This window comes from Salmo salar, chromosome 10 (genome assembly GCF_965601325.2).
Source record: "Salmo salar chromosome 10, fSalSal1, whole genome shotgun sequence".
Taxonomy (NCBI): domain Eukaryota; kingdom Metazoa; phylum Chordata; class Actinopteri; order Salmoniformes; family Salmonidae; genus Salmo; species Salmo salar.
Genome location: NC_138300.1, coordinates 120,382,501 through 120,405,138, shown reverse-complemented (window position 1 = coordinate 120,405,138; position 22,638 = coordinate 120,382,501). Strand labels below are relative to the sequence as shown.

At 41.3% G+C, this 22,638-nt stretch overlaps 1 protein-coding gene across 1 annotated transcript in view; it reads left to right on the top strand.

Moving 5' to 3' along the window:
- Positions 1-22,638, top strand: part of LOC106561737 (reelin) — a 308,794-nt gene that overhangs the window by 229,226 nt on the left and 56,930 nt on the right. Inside the window, exons 16-25 of the mRNA XM_082957441.1 lie at positions 547-656; positions 849-915; positions 2,257-2,361; positions 2,517-2,645; positions 4,482-4,643; positions 6,816-7,052; positions 7,489-7,681; positions 8,996-9,108; positions 10,024-10,161; positions 11,130-11,316. Coding sequence (XP_082813567.1) covers positions 547-656; positions 849-915; positions 2,257-2,361; positions 2,517-2,645; positions 4,482-4,643; positions 6,816-7,052; positions 7,489-7,681; positions 8,996-9,108; positions 10,024-10,161; positions 11,130-11,316 — 1,441 coding nt within the window. The remainder of the gene's footprint in view (positions 1-546; positions 657-848; positions 916-2,256; positions 2,362-2,516; positions 2,646-4,481; positions 4,644-6,815; positions 7,053-7,488; positions 7,682-8,995; positions 9,109-10,023; positions 10,162-11,129; positions 11,317-22,638) is intronic.

Genomic DNA, 22,638 nt, shown 5'->3' with positions numbered 1-22,638 from the left:
TGCAAGTCATGTAATGCTGGCTTGCAAAGTGATGTGTAATTCCTATTGGAATACAGCCAGAGTTAGGATATCCAACAAGTGGAGTTGTTATTCACACGCAACCTGCATTCATGATGACTTGCAAGGTAGGGAAGATTGAATACCTTAATCATCTGAACTGGAACAGCCATCTCAGTAACGGGTACTATAAATCCAACTGATTGGATTAGTTTAGAAAACCTGTATGTTATTTGTCTTTGTGTAGTATAAAATGCATTAACCAATCAATGTACATGCAAAAAACACATATTACAGTAAAACAAACAATTCCGGAAAATCTCCCTTCAATAGAGCATGCTGGGAAATATTATATATGATTTAACGTAAAACCATTATTGCCTTCCAAAAAAATCACCCAAGAACCCTTTCCCCCAGAAACAATTCTTAGGATGTTAAAAAGGTCCTAGGTAGAACCCTATCCCTCCGCTAAAGAACCCCTTGGGAAGCCTTTTTTCTAAGAGTGTACTGTCTTACTGTTGGCATCTCCCTCTACGTCTCCATCTCCAGCTGGACGAGGATTTCCATCCCCTTACCCAACGCTGCCCTGACTGAGAACACCCAGTTCCGTTGGAGACAGGGTGGCATGGGAGCTGGTAACATGTGGGCCATAGATAACGGTGAGAACCTCATACACACACTGGTGGTCCTGTAATTCTCATAAGATCTTGGGACATTAAGTTTGTTGGTCCAATTCCCCTCAGATATTCACTTACTAAAAATACAAAGAGAATCAAATTCCTGTCTTTCCAAAAGTATTGTTTTTGGGTCGTTCATTTACTAATCTCTCTGTTATCTGTGTATCTGTCCAGTGTACATCGGTCCATCCTGCCTTCGTTTCTGCTCTGGAAGAGGACACTGCTCCCGTACCGGCTGCAAGTAAGAACAGATCTTATTAATGAAAGAATTAACGATATCATATCTTGAATGAATTATTCTCATTCTCAATAACGCTCATTCATCAAATGCCTTGCAGTTAATATCGTGATATATGGTGATCAAATCCTTTTATTTCTATTATTAAATGATGATAATAAATGTCCTGTCCATATGAGTACCCTTCTCTCTCTCTCTCTCTCTCTCTCTCTCTCTCTCTCTCTCCCTCTCTCTCTCTCTCTTCCCCTCTCTCTCTATCTCTCTCCCCCCTCTCTCTCACACTCTCTCTCTCTCGCTCTCTCTCTCCCCTTCACTCTCTCTCTTTTTCTCTCTCGCTCTCTCTTTCTCTCTCTCTCTCTCTCTCTCCCCCTCTCTCTCTATCTCTCTCTCTCGCTCTCGCTCTCTCTCTCTCCCCTTCACTCTCTCTCTCTTTCTCTCTCTCTCTCTCTCTCTCTCTCTCTCTCTCTCTCTCTCTCTCTCTTTCTTTCTTTCTTTCTTTCTTTCTTTCTTTCTCTCTCTCTCTCTCTCTCTCTCTCTCTCTCTCTCTCTCTCTCTCTCTCTCTCTCCCCTTCACTCTCTCTCTCTCTCTCTCTCTCTCTCTCTCTCTTTCTCTCTCGCTCTATCTCTCTCCCCTTTCTCTCTCGCTCTCTCTCTCCCCCTCTCTTTCTCTCTCTCTTACTCTGTCTCTACTTCTCCCCTCTTATATTTTGTCTCTTTTCTCTTTATCTGTCTATTTTCTCTCTTATCCACATTTTTCTCTCCACCTACTTCCCTGATAATCTATTTTTCTTTTTCACAAATTGTTCTCCTCCACCTCCTCCCCATCCTCGCTCTCCCCACTCCCTCCCTTCCTCTCCCCTCTCTCTCCTCTCCTTCTCACTCCTCCCCTCTCCCTCTCCTCGCTCCCCACACTCCATCCCTTCTTCTCCCCTCTTGTTTCTCCCCCTCTCCATCTCCTCCCCTCCTCCCCACTCCCCCTCCTCGCTCTCCCCCCCCCTCCCTCCCTCCCTCCCTCCCTCCCTCCCTCCCTCCCTCCCTCCCTCCCTCCCTCCCTCCCCTCCTCACACCTGTCCTCCTACCCCATGCCCTCTCTCCCCCTCCCTCCCTTCCTCTCCCCTCTCCCTCCTCTTCCTCCCCTCCTCCCCCCTGTCCTCCCCCCCTCCCTCCCTCCCTCCCTCCCCTCCCCTCCCCTCCTCTCCCCTCCCCTCCCCTTTTCTCTCTCCCCCTCCCTCCCTTCTTCTCCTTTCCCCTCTCCCTTGTCTTCCTCCCCTCCTCTCTCTCACCCTCCTCGTTCTCCCTCTCCCTCCTCCCTCCTCCCTCTCTTCCTCTCGTCTCCTCCTGCAGGTGTGACCCAGGGTTTAGTGGTCCAGCCTGTGAGCTGGCCTCCCAGACCTTCCCTGCCTTCCTGTCAGAGGGCTTCTCCAGTCCCAGACTCTCCTCCTATCACAGGTACACATGGGTTTGATGTTTAGCATTGTGTCTGCTCTTTGGGATTTGTTTTGTTTCTATTTTGTTTAATTCTATGTTTCTTTACTAGACTCTCTGTAGTGCCAGCTGATAGACCCTTCTAAACAGATCTCTGTCTTTCTCTCTGCCTCCCACAGCTTCTCCTCTCTGAGGGGAGCGGAGGTTAGCTTTGGCTGCGGGGTTCTGGCCAGCGGTAAGGCTTTGGTCTTCAACAGGGACAGCAGACGACACCTAGTGACCGCACCACTCGACAGCTCACAGGCCAGGTAGAGTACAGTACACACACACACACACACACACACACACACACACACACACACACACACACACACACACACACACACACACACACACACACACACACACACACACACACACACACACACACACACACACACACACACACACTCATCTTTGACTATGGCTTTATTTTCAGTGTCAGAGAGTTTAACTTTATCCGAGTGAGATCGTGGCTCATCATCTCATCTCTGATTGATACCGCTGTTCCAAACAGTCACTCCTCCCTCCTCTGTCACATATCCCTTGGGTTGGAGACGGACAGGGACTGCGGATGACAGGAGAGATGAGGGCAAAGAAAGAATGAGAGAACGAGAGAGATGAGATGGCATCTGTGTTAGATTGATTATGCCTGCTGCGGCTCCCTGTGTGCCACCTGACGGACATATTTAATAGCAGTTTCCTCTCTGATTGAGTGAACACCTGCCTGCGAGAGGAAACTGGGCTGGTGATTAGAGCCAGATTGAGCCAGAGCCAAGGACAGAGGGAGCTGGGGGCTGAGAGTGTCACTGAGGGCAGCTCTCTGGGATGCTGTCATCTCTTCCCTAGTTGCTAACATGTCAACTCTCACTGACTCAATATGAGGTGTAAACATGGCTGTAAATGTCTCTCTCTCTCTGTCTCTCCGTCTCTGTCTCTCTATCTCTCAATTCAATTTCAATTTCAATTTAAGGGGCTTTATTGGCATGGGAAACACATGTTAACATTGTCAAAGCAAATGAAATAGATAATAAACAAAAGTGAAACGACACTCACAACATTTCAAAAGAATAAAGAAATTTCAAATGTCATATTATGTGCAAATAGTTAAATAGTTCAAGTACAAAAGGGAAAATAAATAAACATAAATATGGGTTGTATTTACAATGGTGTTTGTTCTTCACTGGTTGACCTTTTCTTGTGGCAACAGGTCACACATCTTTAGATATGGGAGTTTATCAAAATTGGATTTGTGTTCGAATTCTTTGTTTGTCTCTGTAATCTGAGGGAAATATGTGTCTCTAATATGGTCATATATTGGGCAGGAGGTTAGGAAGTGCAGCTCAGTTTCCACCTCATTTTGTGGGCAGTGTTGCACATAGCACTATCTCTCTCTCTCTCTCTCTCTCTCTCTCTCTCTCTCTCTCTCTCTCTCTCTCTCTCTCTATCCCTCTCTCTCTCTATCCCTCTCTCTATCCCTCTCTCTCCTCTATCCCTCTCTCTTTCTCTCTATCTCTACCCCCCTCTCTCCTCTCTCTCCCTCTCTCTCTATCCCTCTCTCTATCCATCTCTCTGTCTCTCTCTTTACCTCCCTACTTTTCCTCTCATCTTTCTCCTCTATCTAATTTTGTCCTCATTTGTTTAATCATCTCATCTATCATTCTGCCACCCACCCACTCCCTCCCTCCTCCCCTCCCACCCTCCCTGTCTTCCTCCATCCATGTCTGTTTGTCTAACCCCTTTCCTCTCTCACCTCTCCTCCCTCCATCCACCCCTCTCTCTCTGTCAATCTATTCCCAACCTTACCCTTTACACCCCCCCTCTCTCTCTCTCTCTCTCTCTCTCTCGATCAATTTTCTAATTTTATTTTGCCACTATCAATCCATGTTTTCCTTTTCTCTCTACTCCTCCCTCCCCCTCCCCCTCCCCCCTCCCTCCCTCCCCCTCCCTTCCCACCCATCCATCCATCCCCCTCCCCCCCCCCTCCCCTCCCCCCCTCGCCTCCCTCCTTCCCCCTCCCCCTCCCTCCCTCCCTCCCCCTCCCTCCCCCTCCCTTCCCCCTCCCTCCCTCCCCCTCCCTCCCCTCCCCCTCCCTCCCCCTCCAGGTACCTCCAGTTCACTCTGCGTCTTGGCAGTCGTAGCATCCTTAGTTCCTGTCCTGCCCCTGACCAATCAGGAGAGGGAGTCATGCTGCATTACTCTTCAGACAACAGCATCACCTGGACCCTCCTGCAACACTACGCTTACCAGGGCTTCCACGAACCCAGGTACCACATCCTTAATGGAGGCCTCCTGCAACACTACACTTACCAGGGCTTCCACGATCCCAGGTACCACACCCTTAAAACCTCTTACATCTAGCCAACAGCCAATTGGATCGCATGGCGCGAAATACAAAAACCTCAAAAATCCAATAATTTCAATTTTTCAAACATACGACTATTTTACACCATTTGAAAGCTAAACCTCTCCTGAATCCAACCACGTAGTCCGATTTCAAAAAAGGCTTTACAGCGAAAGCAAAACATTAGATTATGTTAGGAGAGTACATAGACCAAAATATTACACAGCCATTTTCCAAGCAAGTATATATGTCAATAAAACCCAAAACACAGCTAAATGTGGCACTAACCTTTGATGATCTTCATCAGATGACACTCCTAGGACATTATGTTATACAATACATGTATGTTTTGTTCAATCAAGTTCATATTTATATCCAAAAACAGCTTTTTACATTGGCGCGTGATGTTCAGAAAATGTATTCCCACCAAAAACTCAGGTGAATTTACAAAAATACTCATCATAAATATTGACAAAATACATAACAATTATTTTAAGAATTATAGATAGAGAACTCCTTTATGCAATCGCTGTGTCAGATTTTAAAATAGGTTTTCGGCGAAAGCACATTTTTCAATATTCTGAGTACATAGCTCGCCATCACGGCGAGCTATTCAGACACCCGCCAAGTTCGGCGCAAACTAAACTCAGAATTAGTATTAGAAATATTGTATTACCTTTGCTGATCTTCGTCAGAATGCACTCCCAGGATTGCTACTTCCACAAGAAATGTTGTTTTTGTTCGAAATAATCCATAGTTATGTCCAAATACCTCCGTTTTGTTCGTGCGTTCAGGTCACTATCCACTATCCAACGCGCGAGCGTGATTCGAGACACAAAAAGTCAAAATGTTCCATTACCGTACTTAGAAGCATGTCAAACGCTCTTTAAATCAATTTTTATGGTATTTTTAACGTAAAATTGCGATAATATTCCAACTGGACAATAGTGTATTCATTCAAGGAGGAAAAGAAAAAACAGCGTGCTCGCAGGAAGGCGCATATCCAATCTCTTTGTCCTCAGGCAGACCACTCAGTAACTGAGCTCCTATACTCTGCCCAGAGACAGGAGAAGGCTCAATCCACTTTTTGAAGGCTTTAGACAGCCAATTGAAGCCTTAGAAAGTGCAACGTAACAGCACAGATACTGTAGTTTCGAAAGGGACTAGAAAGAAGAACTACATTTCTCAGATCCTACACTTCCTGGTTGAATTTTTCTCAGGTTTTTGCCTGCCATATGAGTTCTGTTATACTCACAGACACCATTCAAACAGTTTTAGAAACGTCAGAGTGTTTTCTATCCAAATCTACTAATAATATGCATATTCTCATTTCCGAGCCAGAGTAGTAACCAGTTTAAATTGGGTACGTTTTTTCATCCGGCCGTGAAAATACTGCCCCCTATCCATATCAGGTTAATGGAGGCCTCCTGCAACACTACGCTTACCAGGGCTTCCACGAACCCAGGTACCACATCCTTAATGGAGCCTGGTGCAACACTACACTTACCAGGGCTTCCACGAACCCAGGTACCACATCCTTAATGGAGCCTGGTGCTGGGGGAGTGACAGAGATGTAACCTACAGGGACCCATTGACTCATTTAGTGTTGTCTACTGTGTTGTAATGAAGACAAATGGCTCTACACACTCACACACACACACACACACACACACACACACACACACACACACACACACACACACACACACACACACACACACACACACACACACACACACACACACACAGAGCAGGGCCTGTGCTGCCTGGAGCGCTCTTCATCAGGGGGCAGAAGGCCAGGGGGAAAGTGTCAAGGATAGAGGTGTGTCTGCAGAGAGGAGGTCATTGAGTCCACACCATCCAGGCCCAGCCTGAGTCAGTCAGAGCCTTGCTAATGTGACTCATTCCAGCTGGACTGCTTGGGTTATTTAGAGAACATTGAAAACACTCCATCCCTCTCTCCCTCTCTCTCTGTCCCTCTCCTTTATTTCCCTCTCCCTCTCTCCCTCTTTTCTCCATCCCTCCATCCTCACTCTCCAACAACCTTTCCTTTATCCCTGCCCCATCCGTCCCTCCGTCCTTCTCTCCTCTGCAGGATCGTATCAGTGGAGCTCCCTCCCGGTGCCCGTAAGTTTGGGGTGCAGTTCCGCTGGTGGCAGCCGTACCACTCTGGACGTGGCCATGACGTGTGGGCGGTGGATGACATCACTATGACCTCTGTGCTGTTCAACACCATCAGTCTGGACTTCAGTAATGTCCTGGACGTCACTCAGAGTCTGGGCTTCTACCTTGGACATGTTCAGCCCTACTGCCAGCACGACTGGACACTCAGGTATTGAACTGAAGCTTCCAGGCTTCTTATTTAATTAACCTTTATTTAATCAGGCAAGGCAGTTAAAGAACAAATTATTATTTTACAATGACGGCTTACCCAGGAAGACGCTGGGCCAAATTGTGCGCCGCCCTATGGGACTCCCAATCACGTCCGGTTGTGATACAGCCTGGATTCGAACCAGGGTGTCTGTAGTGACGCCTCTAGCACTGAGATGCAGTGCCTGAGACCGCTGAGCCACTCGGCTTCTTACGTTCAGATTTTCCAAGTGTGAAGTGGCTACAGCTGAGAGGATCACTGTCCTGCGATGCAGGAACTTCACAATTCAAAAGTGTGCTTTAGTCGTGCTGAGTCTCTGCTCGTTTCCTTTAGTACGGTCTAATCATGAACTCTGGTCCGCAGGTCAACGTGATTAACTCTCTCCTGCCTTGTGTAGTTTCTCAGGCGAGCCCAACCCCGGGTCCAGTATCCGTTATGTGGAGACCCAGTCAATGCAGATCGGAGCGTCCTACACCCTGCAGTTTTCATTGGTCATGGGCTGCGGCCGAGACCCCTCCCCCAACATCGACACGCAGGTCCGCCTGGAGTTCTCCACCAATCACGGCCTGACCTGGCACCTAGTCAAAGGGGTGAGGAAGGAGGGAAATATAATTCATGATCAACCATACGGGGCTACTGACAGTCTTGGAATTTGGCACACGTGCTCAGGGGTGTGAGTCTTGCTAACCTGTAGATTAAAATATAGAAAATTGTTATTTATTTTCTATGTGAAAACAGAAAAAGGTTTTACACCCCTGTTATATCATTTGGAGCGGTCCTAGTTCTAGCTTTCTGTTTTCATGGTCGTATCATTGTTTATGACTTAGTGAAACTTAATTTCCTGGTTGGAAAATAAAACGAAGGGAAAAACACTTTGTAATAATTTATTCACGATCATGAATACTGATTTTCCATTATAGCATTGGTAATAATGAGCAAATAATGACACGTCTTTAAATAATTTCACAATAAACTCTTTAAAAGACTTTAAATGTGTCACTTTGTCCCCAAAGAGGAATTATAGCTAATATTAATTTCATCGTCTCTCAGTAATAATACACATTAATACTGAATCAGCAAGAGATTATCATAACAAGATTCAACAAAGATTTTTCTTCTCATGAATATTAATAAAGAACTAAAGTAGCCTCATCATTTTTTTATCGCCTTAGATTTAATGAGTCTCCTTCAAATGTAATATTATCGACCAAGGCCGAGGCACAAAACAAAAAGAGTCTCCCAACACCTGCAGAGTGTTGTAGTATTAAAAAGTAAATGACCTTAAATGACCTTTCATAATGTCTATTCACTTATTCCCTGTTGGATTGTTATGTCAGTGGTCGACGTGTGTCCTAAGCAGCTTCCCTCTGGGGTTCTCCTCGTCACTATCTGATACAGTAGGTTTTCAACAAAAAATTAAATCAGGATGTATTCTCCTCAGGTTTTCGCCTGCCATATCAGTTCTGTTATATTCACAGACATTATTTTAACAGTTTTAGAAACGTCAGAGTGTTTTCTATCCAATACTACCAATAAATATGCATATCCTAGCTTCTGGGCCTGAGTAACAGGCAGTTTACTTTGGGCACGTCATTCATCCGAACTTCCGAATACTGCCCCCTAGCCCAAAGAGGTTATTAAAGCGACCTCGAGAACTGTCGGCATTGTGACACGTACAACAAATGTACCGTGTGGGACCTCCGTCAGACGGCGTCATTCTAACACGACACTAGTCGCCAGGAGCCATGGGGCCATCGGTGCAGACGATCTGACGTGAGACAATGACCAAAGCCCACAACTCGGCTGGTACCAGTACCATACTCTAACCTACCGGTACCAGGTATGTCGAGGAGTTGACTGAGTATGTTGTTGATGATCTTGTTGTTGTTGTTGTGCCCACGTAGGCCTGTCTGCCAGGGATGCCCAGCTGTTCTGAGTTCACTGCCTCTAGTGTATATCATCCCTCTGAGTTCACTGACTGGAGACGTATAACATTACTGCTGCCACACAGAGCATGGTGAGTAACGCACACACACACACACACACACACACACGCACGGCACGCACGCACGCACGCACGCACGCACACACACACACACACACACACGCACACACACACACACACACACACACACACACACAGACGCACACACACACACACACAGACGCGCACACACACACACACACACACACACACACACACACACACACACACACACACACACACACACACACAGACGCACACAGACGCACACACACACACACACACACACACTGAAGATGTATCCCCCTGCCAGTCCTGTGTATCAGGGCCAGGGGGTTATGTCTGCTAAAGGACAGTGCCCTACCCCCTCCAATACCCCCCCCCATCTCTAATGTGTGTTTCAGTACATGGCCCTGCATGTGTGATGGTGATGAATGGTGAAGCTAGCAAACCCAGTCAGGTTAATGTGTGTATCAGGGACCCATATCGACCCGGACCCCGTCAGATCCCCCGCCCTGATCACATCCTTCATCTACAGCCCTGACCTCCTGACCCCGTCATGATGGAGGAAATGAGATCAGGACACCTTTATTTTAAAGGTTATCAGGCTCCTTCATTCATCACCATCACAGATGCAGGGCCATGCACTAAATAAAACCCACATCAGGAGGAGGGGGGGTCACCACTTTCATTTCACAGACATAATCCACCGGTCCCTCGTACGTACGACAGAGACGACGGAGCGTCTCCTGTAACGGCGAACTGGTCCGATCTGAATGATATCCTATTGATCTGTTCTGTCTCTCCGTTCGACGGCCCGTTTCAATCCACACACCTCTCATGACGATACCGTGTGTTTCCCCGTATAGGAAAAGAGGTTCCGTGGCGGTCCATTCAGTGGTTCTCTCTGATGTCTGTTTTCTGTGTGTTTGTGTTTGATGTGTTCAGGTCCAGTGCGACTCGGTTCCGTTGGATCCAGAACTACTATGGAGAGCAGGATGAATGGGCTCTGGACGATATCTACATCGGACAGCAGTGCCCTCAGATGTGTCACGGACACGGATGGTGCGACCATGGACACTGCAGGTCAGTACTGTGGACTTACAGTACATATAGAACACACACATAGAACATCTCTCTCTCTCTCTCTCTAACACGGAACATGTCTCTCTCTCTCTAACGTGGAACATGTCTCTCTCTCTCTAACATGGAACATGTCTCTCTCTCTCTCTCTAACACGGAACATGTCTCTCTCTCTCTAACACGGAACATGTCTCTCTCTCTCTCTAACACGGAACATGTCTCTCTCTCTCTCTAACATGGAACATGTCTCTCTCTCTCTAACATGGAACATGTCTCTCTCTCTCTAACATGGAACATGTCTCTCTCTCTCTCTAACATGGAACATGTCTCTCTCTCTCTCTAACATGGAACATGTCTCTCTCTCTCTCTAACATGGAACATGTCTCTCTCTCTCTAACACGGAACATGTCTCTCTCTCTCTAACACGGAACATGTCTCTCTCTCTCTCTAACATGGAACATGTCTCTCTCTCTCTCTAACATGGAACATGTCTCTCTCTCTCTCTAACATAGAACATGTCTCTCTCTCTCTAACATGGAACATGTCTCTCTCTCTCTAACATGGAACATGTCTCTCTCTCTCTCTAACACGGAACATGTCTCTCTCTCTCTAACACGGAACATGTCTCTCTCTCTCTAACGTGGAACATGTCTCTCTCTCTCTAACACGGAACATGTCTCTCTCTCTCTCTCTAACATGGAACATGTCTCTCTCTCTCTAACATAGAACATGTCTCTCTCTCTCAATCACACACACACGCACACACACACACACCACACACACAGACACACACACACACACACACACACACACACACACACACACACACACACACACACACACACACACACACACATCACACACATCACACACACACACAACACACACACACACACACAGACAACACACACTCCTATACATTCAGACCAGAGGATTGAATGTGTGACTAACGTGTCTCCTGTCTGTTCCAGGTGTGATGAAGGTTTCTCAGGTCCAGACTGCGTGTCCTCCTCTCCTCTCTCCTCCAGTGTCCTGTCGGACTTTGAGTCCCAGGATGGTTTGTTGGCCACGTGGCAGGAGGTGATTGGTGGAGAGGTGGTGACCCCTGATGTGGGCTGTGGGGTGGTCTCCTCCGGGTCCTCACTCTACTTCAGCAAGGTAGGAGAACACACACACACACACACACACACACACACACACACACACACACACACACACACACACACACACACACACACAGCCCTGTAATTACAGAGATATATACACCTACTGGTTGTTTAAGAAGCCCTGTAATTACAGAGATATATACACCTACTGGTTGTTTAAGAAGCCCTGTAATTACAGAGATATATACACCTACTGGTTGTTTAAGAAGCCCTGTAATTACAGAGATATATACACCTACTGGTTGTTTAAGAAGCCCTGTAATTACAGAGATATATACACCTACTGGTTGTTTAAGAAGCCCTGTAATTACAGAGATATATACACCTACTGGTTGTATAAGAAGCCCTGTAATTACAGAGATATATACACCTACTGGTTGTATAAGAAGCCCTGTAATTACAGAGATATATACACCTACTGGTTGTTTAAGAAGCCCTGTAATTACAGAGATATATACACCTACTGGTTGTTTAAGAAGCCCTGTAATTACAGAGATATATACACCTACTGGTTGTTTAAGAAGCCCTGTAATTACAGAGATATATACACCTACTGGTTGTTTAAGAAGCCCTGTAATTACAGAGATATATACACCTACTGGTTGTTTAAGAAGCCCTGTAATTACAGAGATATATACACCTACTGGTTGTTTAAGAAGCCCTGTAATTACAGAGATATATACACCTACTGGTTGTTTAAGAAGCCCTGTAATTACAGAGATATATACACCTACTGGTTGTTTAAGAAGCCCTGTAATTACAGAGATATATACACCTACTGGTTGTTTAAGAAGCCCTGTAATTACAGAGATATATACACCTACTGGTTGTTTAAGAAGCCCTGTAATTACAGAGATATATACACCTACTGGTTGTTTAAGAAGCCCTGTAATTACAGAGATATATACACCTACTGGTTGTTTAAGAAGCCCTGTAATTACAGAGATATATACACCTACTGGTTGTTTAAGAAGCCCTGTAATTACAGAGATATATACACCTACTGGTTGTTTAAGAAGCCCTGTAATTACAGAGATATATACACCTACTGGTTGTTTAAGAAGCCCTGTAATTACAGAGATATATACACCTACTGGTTGTTTAAGAAGCCCTGTAATTACAGAGATATATACACCTACTGGTTGTTTAAGAAGCCCTGTAATTACAGAGATATATACACCTACTGGTTGTTTAAGAAGCCCTGTAATTACAGAGATATATACACCTACTGGTTGTTTAAGAAGCCCTGTAATTACAGAGATATATACACCTACTGGTTGTTTAAGAAGCCCTGTAATTACAGAGATATATACACCTACTGGTTGTTTAAGAAGCCCTGTAATTACAGAGATATATACACCTACTGGTTGTTTAAGAAGCCCTGTAATTACAGAGATATATACACCTACTGGTTGTATAAGAAGCCCTGTAATTACAGAGATATATACACCTACTGGTTGTTTAAGAAGCCCTGTAATTACAGAGATATATACACCTACTGGTTGTTTAAGAAGCCCTGTAATTACAGAGATATATACACCTACTGGTTGTATAAGAAGCCCTGTAATTACAGAGATATATACACCTACTGGTTGTTTAAGAAGCCCTGTAATTACAGAGATATATACACCTACTGGTTGTTTAAGAAGCCCTGTAATTACAGAGATATATACACCTACTGGTTGTTTAAGAAGCCCTGTAATTACAGAGATATATACACCTACTGGTTGTTTAAGAAGCCCTGTAATTACAGAGATATATACACCTACTGGTTGTTTAAGAAGCCCTGTAATTACAGAGATATATACACCTACTGGTTGTTTAAGAAGCCCTGTAATTACAGAGATATATACACCTACTGGTTGTTTAAGAAGCCCTGTAATTACAGAGATATATACACCTACTGGTTGTTTAAGAAGCCCTGTAATTACAGAGATATATACACCTACTGGTTGTTTAAGAAGCCCTGTAATTACAGAGATATATACACCTACTGGTTGTTTAAGAAGCCCTGTAATTACAGAGATATATACACCTACTGGTTGTTTAAGAAGCCCTGTAATTACAGAGATATATACACCTACTGGTTGTATAAGAAGCCCTGTAATTACAGAGATATATACACCTACTGGTTGTATAAGAAGCCCTGTAATTACAGAGATATATACACCTACTGGTTGTTTAAGAAGCCCTGTAATTACAGAGATATATACACCTACTGGTTGTTTAAGAAGCCCTGTAATTACAGAGATATATACACCTACTGGTTGTTTAAGAAGCCCTGTAATTACAGAGATATATACACCTACTGGTTGTTTAAGAAGCCCTGTAATTACAGAGATATATACACCTACTGGTTGTTTAAGAAGCCCTGTAATTACAGAGATATATACACCTACTGGTTGTTTAAGAAGCCCTGTAATTACAGAGATATATACACCTACTGGTTGTTTAAGAAGCCCTGTAATTACAGAGATATATACACCTACTGGTTGTTTAAGAAGCCCTGTAATTACAGAGATATATACACCTACTGGTTGTTTAAGAAGCCCTGTAATTACAGAGATATATACACCTACTGGTTGTTTAAGAAGCCCTGTAATTACAGAGATATATACACCTACTGGTTGTTTAAGAAGCCCTGTAATTACAGAGATATATACACCTACTGGTTGTTTAAGAAGCCCTGTAATTACAGAGATATATACACCTACTGGTTGTTTAAGAAGCCCTGTAATTACAGAGATATATACACCTACTGGTTGTTTAAGAAGCCCTGTAATTACAGAGATATATACACCTACTGGTTGTTTAAGAAGCCCTGTAATTACAGAGATATATACACCTACTGGTTGTTTAAGAAGCCCTGTAATTACAGAGATATATACACCTACTGGTTGTTTAAGAAGCCCTGTAATTACAGAGATATATACACCTACTGGTTGTTTAAGAAGCCCTGTAATTACAGAGATATATACACCTACTGGTTGTTTAAGAAGCCCTGTAATTACAGAGATATATACACCTACTGGTTGTTTAAGAAGCCCTGTAATTACAGAGATATATACACCTACTGGTTGTTTAAGAAGCCCTGTAATTACAGAGATATATACACCTACTGGTTGTTTAAGAAGCCCTGTAATTACAGAGATATATACACCTACTGGTTGTTTAAGAAGCCCTGTAATTACAGAGATATATACACCTACTGGTTGTTTAAGAAGCCCTGTAATTACAGAGATATATACACCTACTGGTTGTTTAAGAAGCCCTGTAATTACAGAGATATATACACCTACTGGTTGTTTAAGAAGCCCTGTAATTACAGAGATATATACACCTACTGGTTGTTTAAGAAGCCCTGTAATTACAGAGATATATACACCTACTGGTTGTTTAAGAAGCCCTGTAATTACAGAGATATATACACCTACTGGTTGTTTAAGAAGCCCTGTAATTACAGAGATATATACACCTACTGGTTGTTTAAGAAGCCCTGTAATTACAGAGATATATACACCTACTGGTTGTTTAAGAAGCCCTGTAATTACAGAGATATATACACCTACTGGTTGTTTAAGAAGCCCTGTAATTACAGAGATATATACACCTACTGGTTGTTTAAGAAGCCCTGTAATTACAGAGATATATACACCTACTGGTTGTTTAAGAAGCCCTGTAATTACAGAGATATATACACCTACTGGTTGTTTAAGAAGCCCTGTAATTACAGAGATATATACACCTACTGGTTGTTTAAGAAGCCCTGTAATTACAGAGATATATACACCTACTGGTTGTTTAAGAAGCCCTGTAATTACAGAGATATATACACCTACTGGTTGTTTAAGAAGCCCTGTAATTACAGAGATATATACACCTACTGGTTGTTTAAGAAGCCCTGTAATTACAGAGATATATACACCTACTGGTTGTTTAAGAAGCCCTGTAATTACAGAGATATATACACCTACTGGTTGTTTAAGAAGCCCTGTAATTACAGAGATATATACACCTACTGGTTGTTTAAGAAGCCCTGTAATTACAGAGATATATACACCTACTGGTTGTTTAAGAAGCCCTGTAATTACAGAGATATATACACCTACTGGTTGTATAAGAAGCCCTGTAATTACAGAGATATATACACCTACTGGTTGTTTAAGAAGCCCTGTAATTACAGAGATATATACACCTACTGGTTGTTTAAGAAGCCCTGTAATTACAGAGATATATACACCTACTGGTTGTTTAAGAAGCCCTGTAATTACAGAGATATATACACCTACTGGTTGTTTAAGAAGCCCTGTAATTACAGAGATATATACACCTACTGGTTGTTTAAGAAGCCCTGTAATTACAGAGATATATACACCTACTGGTTGTTTAAGAAGCCCTGTAATTACAGAGATATATACACCTACTGGTTGTTTAAGAAGCCCTGTAATTACAGAGATATATACACCTACTGGTTGTTTAAGAAGCCCTGTAATTACAGAGATATATACACCTACTGGTTGTTTAAGAAGCCCTGTAATTACAGAGATATATACACCTACTGGTTGTTTAAGAAGCCCTGTAATTACAGAGATATATACACCTACTGGTTGTTTAAGAAGCCCTGTAATTACAGAGATATATACACCTACTGGTTGTTTAAGAAGCCCTGTAATTACAGAGATATATACACCTACTGGTTGTTTAAGAAGCCCTGTAATTACAGAGATATATACACCTACTGGTTGTTTAAGAAGCCCTGTAATTACAGAGATATATACACCTACTGGTTGTTTAAGAAGCCCTGTAATTACAGAGATATATACACCTACTGGTTGTTTAAGAAGCCCTGTAATTACAGAGATATATACACCTACTGGTTGTTTAAGAAGCCCTGTAATTACAGAGATATATACACCTACTGGTTGTTTAAGAAGCCCTGTAATTACAGAGATATATACACCTACTGGTTGTTTAAGAAGCCCTGTAATTACAGAGATATATACACCTACTGGTTGTATAAGAAGCCCTGTAATTACAGAGATATATACACCTACTGGTTGTTTAAGAAGCCCTGTAATTACAGAGATATATACACCTACTGGTTGTTTAAGAAGCCCTGTAATTACAGAGATATATACACCTACTGGTTGTTTAAGAAGCCCTGTAATTACAGAGATATATACACCTACTGGTTGTTTAAGAAGCCCTGTAATTACAGAGATATATACACCTACTGGTTGTTTAAGAAGCCCTGTAATTACAGAGATATATACACCTACTGGTTGTTTAAGAAGCCCTGTAATTACAGAGATATATACACCTACTGGTTGTTTAAGAAGCCCTGTAATTACAGAGATATATACACCTACTGGTTGTTTAAGAAGCCCTGTAATTACAGAGATATATACACCTACTGGTTGTTTAAGAAGCCCTGTAATTACAGAGATATATACACCTACTGGTTGTTTAAGAAGCCCTGTAATTACAGAGATATATACACCTACTGGTTGTTTAAGAAGCCCTGTAATTACAGAGATATATACACCTACTGGTTGTTTAAGAAGCCCTGTAATTACAGAGATATATACACCTACTGGTTGTTTAAGAAGCCCTGTAATTACAGAGATATATACACCTACTGGTTGTTTAAGAAGCCCTGTAATTACAGAGATATATACACCTACTGGTTGTTTAAGAAGCCCTGTAATTACAGAGATATATACACCTACTGGTTGTTTAAGAAGCCCTGTAATTACAGAGATATATACACCTACTGGTTGTTTAAGAAGCCCTGTAATTACAGAGATATATACACCTACTGGTTGTTTAAGAAGCCCTGTAATTACAGAGATATATACACCTACTGGTTGTTTAAGAAGCCCTGTAATTACAGAGATATATACACCTACTGGTTGTTTAAGAAGCCCTGTAATTACAGAGATATATACACCTACTGGTTGTTTAAGAAGCCCTGTAATTACAGAGATATATACACCTACTGGTTGTTTAAGAAGCCCTGTAATTACAGAGATATATACACCTACTGGTTGTTTAAGAAGCCCTGTAATTACAGAGATATATACACCTACTGGTTGTTTAAGAAGCCCTGTAATTACAGAGATATATACACCTACTGGTTGTTTAAGAAGCCCTGTAATTACAGAGATATATACACCTACTGGTTGTATAAGAAGCCCTGTAATTACAGAGATATATACACCTACTGGTTGTTTAAGAAGCCCTGTAATTACAGAGATATATACACCTACTGGTTGTTTAAGAAGCCCTGTAATTACAGAGATATATACACCTACTGGTTGTTTAAGAAGCCCTGTAATTACAGAGATATATACACCTACTGGTTGTTTAAGAAGCCCTGTAATTACAGAGATATATACACCTACTGGTTGTTTAAGAAGCCCTGTAATTACAGAGATATATACACCTACTGGTTGTTTAAGAAGCCCTGTAATTACAGAGATATATACACCTACTGGTTGTTTAAGAAGCCCTGTAATTACAGAGATATATACACCTACTGGTTGTTTAAGAAGCCCTGTAATTACAGAGATATATACACCTACTGGTTGTTTAAGAAGCCCTGTAATTACAGAGATATATACACCTACTGGTTGTTTAAGAAGCCCTGTAATTACAGAGATATATACACCTACTGGTTGTTTAAGAAGCCCTGTAATTACAGAGATATATACACCTACTGGTTGTTTAAGAAGCCCTGTAATTACAGAGATATATACACCTACTGGTTGTTTAAGAAGCCCTGTAATTACAGAGATATATACACCTACTGGTTGTTTAAGAAGCCCTGTAATTACAGAGATATATACACCTACTGGTTGTTTAAGAAGCCCTGTAATTACAGAGATATATACACCTACTGGTTGTATAAGAAGCCCTGTAATTACAGAGATATATACACCTACTGGTTGTTTAAGAAGCCCTGTAATTACAGAGATATATACACCTACTGGTTGTTTAAGAAGCCCTGTAATTACAGAGATATATACACCTACTGGTTGTTTAAGAAGCCCTGTAATTACAGAGATATATACACCTACTGGTTGTTTAAGAAGCCCTGTAATTACAGAGATATATACACCTACTGGTTGTTTAAGAAGCCCTGTAATTACAGAGATATATACACCTACTGGTTGTTTAAGAAGCCCTGTAATTACAGAGATATATACACCTACTGGTTGTTTAAGAAGCCCTGTAATTACAGAGATATATACACCTACTGGTTGTTTAAGAAGCCCTGTAATTACAGAGATATATACACCTACTGGTTGTTTAAGAAGCCCTGTAATTACAGAGATATATACACCTACTGGTTGTTTAAGAAGCCCTGTAATTACAGAGATATATACACCTACTGGTTGTTTAAGAAGCCCTGTAATTACAGAGATATATACACCTACTGGTTGTTTAAGAAGCCCTGTAATTACAGAGATATATACACCTACTGGTTGTTTAAGAAGCCCTGTAATTACAGAGATATATACACCTACTGGTTGTTTAAGAAGCCCTGTAATTACAGAGATATATACACCTACTGGTTGTTTAAGAAGCCCTGTAATTACAGAGATATATACACCTACTGGTTGTTTAAGAAGCCCTGTAATTACAGAGATATATACACCTACTGGTTGTTTAAGAAGCCCTGTAATTACAGAGATATATACACCTACTGGTTGTTTAAGAAGCCCTGTAATTACAGAGATATATACACCTACTGGTTGTTTAAGAAGCCCTGTAATTACAGAGATATATACACCTACTGGTTGTTTAAGAAGCCCTGTAATTACAGAGATATATACACCTACTGGTTGTTTAAGAAGCCCTGTAATTACAGAGATATATACACCTACTGGTTGTATAAGAAGCCCTGTAATTACAGAGATATATACACCTACTGGTTGTTTAAGAAGCCCTGTAATTACAGAGATATATACACCTACTGGTTGTTTAAGAAGCCCTGTAATTACAGAGATATATACACCTACTGGTTGTTTAAGAAGCCCTGTAATTACAGAGATATATACACCTACTGGTTGTTTAAGAAGCCCTGTAATTACAGAGATATATACACCTACTGGTTGTTTAAGAAGCCCTGTAATTACAGAGATATATACACCTACTGGTTGTTTAAGAAGCCCTGTAATTACAGAGATATATACACCTACTGGTTGTTTAAGAAGCCCTGTAATTACAGAGATATATACACCTACTGGTTGTTTAAGAAGCCCTGTAATTACAGAGATATATACACCTACTGGTTGTTTAAGAAGCCCTGTAATTACAGAGATATATACACCTACTGGTTGTTTAAGAAGCCCTGTAATTACAGAGATATATACACCTACTGGTTGTTTAAGAAGCCCTGTAATTACAGAGATATATACACCTACTGGTTGTTTAAGAAGCCCTGTAATTACAGAGATATATACACCTACTGGTTGTTTAAGAAGCCCTGTAATTACAGAGATATATACACCTACTGGTTGTTTAAGAAGCCCTGTAATTACAGAGATATATACACCTACTGGTTGTTTAAGAAGCCCTGTAATTACAGAGATATATACACCTACTGGTTGTTTAAGAAGCCCTGTAATTACAGAGATATATACACCTACTGGTTGTTTAAGAAGCCCTGTAATTACAGAGATATATACACCTACTGGTTGTTTAAGAAGCCCTGTAATTACAGAGATATATACACCTACTGGTTGTTTAAGAAGCCCTGTAATTACAGAGATATATACACCTACTGGTTGTTTAAGAAGCCCTGTAATTACAGAGATATATACACCTACTGGTTGTTTAAGAAGCCCTGTAATTACAGAGATATATACACCTACTGGTTGTTTAAGAAGCCCTGTAATTACAGAGATATATACACCTACTGGTTGTTTAAGAAGCCCTGTAATTACAGAGATATATACACCTACTGGTTGTTTAAGAAGCCCTGTAATTACAGAGATATATACACCTACTGGTTGTTTAAGAAGCCCTGTAATTACAGAGATATATACACCTACTGGTTGTTTAAGAAGCCCTGTAATTACAGAGATATATACACCTACTGGTTGTTTAAGAAGCCCTGTAATTACAGAGATATATACACCTACTGGTTGTTTAAGAAGCCCTGTAATTACAGAGATATATACACCTACTGGTTGTTTAAGAAGCCCTGTAATTACAGAGATATATACACCTACTGGTTGTTTAAGAAGCCCTGTAATTACAGAGATATATACACCTACTGGTTGTTTAAGAAGCCCTGTAATTACAGAGATATATACACCTACTGGTTGTTTAAGAAGCCCTGTAATTACAGAGATATATACACCTACTGGTTGTTTAAGAAGCCCTGTAATTACAGAGATATATACACCTACTGGTTGTTTAAGAAGCCCTGTAATTACAGAGATATATACACCTACTGGTTGTATAAGAAGCCCTGTAATTACAGAGATATATACACCTACTGGTTGTTTAAGAAGCCCTGTAATTACAGAGATATATACACCTACTGGTTGTTTAAGAAGCCCTGTAATTACAGAGATATATACACCTACTGGTTGTATAAGAAGCCCTGTAATTACAGAGATATATACACCTACTGGTTGTATAAGAAGCCCTGTAATTACAGAGATATATACACCTACTGGTTGTATAAGAAGCCCTGTAATTACAGAGATATATACACCTACTGGTTGTATAAGAAGCCCTGTAATTACAGAGATATATACACCTACTGGTTGTTTAAGAAGCCCTGTAATTACAGAGATATATACACCTACTGGTTGTTTAAGAAGCCCTGTAATTACAGAGATATATACACCTACTGGTTGTTTAAGAAGCCCTGTAATTACAGAGATATATACACCTACTGGTTGTTTAAGAAGCCCTGTAATTACAGAGATATATACACCTACTGGTTGTTTAAGAAGCCCTGTAATTACAGAGATATATACACCTACTGGTTGTTTAAGAAGCCCTGTAATTACAGAGATATATACACCTACTGGTTGTATAAGAAGCCCTGTAATTACAGAGATATATACACCTACTGGTTGTTTAAGAAGCCCTGTAATTACAGAGATATATACACCTACTGGTTGTTTAAGAAGCCCTGTAATTACAGAGATATATACACCTACTGGTTGTATAAGAAGCCCTGTAATTACAGAGATATATACACCTACTGGTTGTTTAAGAAGCCCTGTAATTACAGAGATATATACACCTACTGGTTGTTTAAGAAGCCCTGTAATTACAGAGATATATACACCTACTGGTTGTATAAGAAGCCCTGTAATTACAGAGATATATACACCTACTGGTTGTTTAAGAAGCCCTGTAATTACAGAGATATATACACCTACTGGTTGTTTAAGAAGCCCTGTAATTACAGAGATATATACACCTACTGGTTGTATAAGAAGCCCTGTAATTACAGAGATATATACACCTACTGGTTGTATAAGAAGCCCTGTAATTACAGAGATATATACACCTACTGGTTGTTTAAGAAGCCCTGTAATTACAGAGATATATACACCTACTGGTTGTTTAAGAAGCCCTGTAATTACAGAGATATATACACCTACTGGTTGTATAAGAAGCCCTGTAATTACAGAGATATATACACCTACTGGTTGTTTAAGAAGCCCTGTAATTACAGAGATATATACACCTACTGGTTGTTTAAGAAGCCCTGTAATTACAGAGATATATACACCTACTGGTTGTATAAGAAGCCCTGTAATTACAGAGATATATACACCTACTGGTTGTTTAAGAAGCCCTGTAATTACAGAGATATATACACCTACTGGTTGTTTAAGAAGCCCTGTAATTACAGAGATATATACACCTACTGGTTGTTTAAGAAGCCCTGTAATTACAGAGATATATACACCTACTGGTTGTTTAAGAAGCCCTGTAATTACAGAGATATATACACCTACTGGTTGTTTAAGAAGCCCTGTAATTACAGAGATATATACACCTACTGGTTGTTTAAGAAGCCCTGTAATTACAGAGATATATACACCTACTGGTTGTATAAGAAGCCCTGTAATTACAGAGATATATACACCTACTGGTTGTTTAAGAAGCCCTGTAATTACAGAGATATATACACCTACTGGTTGTTTAAGAAGCCCTGTAATTACAGAGATATATACACCTACTGGTTGTTTAAGAAGCCCTGTAATTACAGAGATATATACACCTACTGGTTGTTTAAGAAGCCCTGTAATTACAGAGATATATACACCTACTGGTT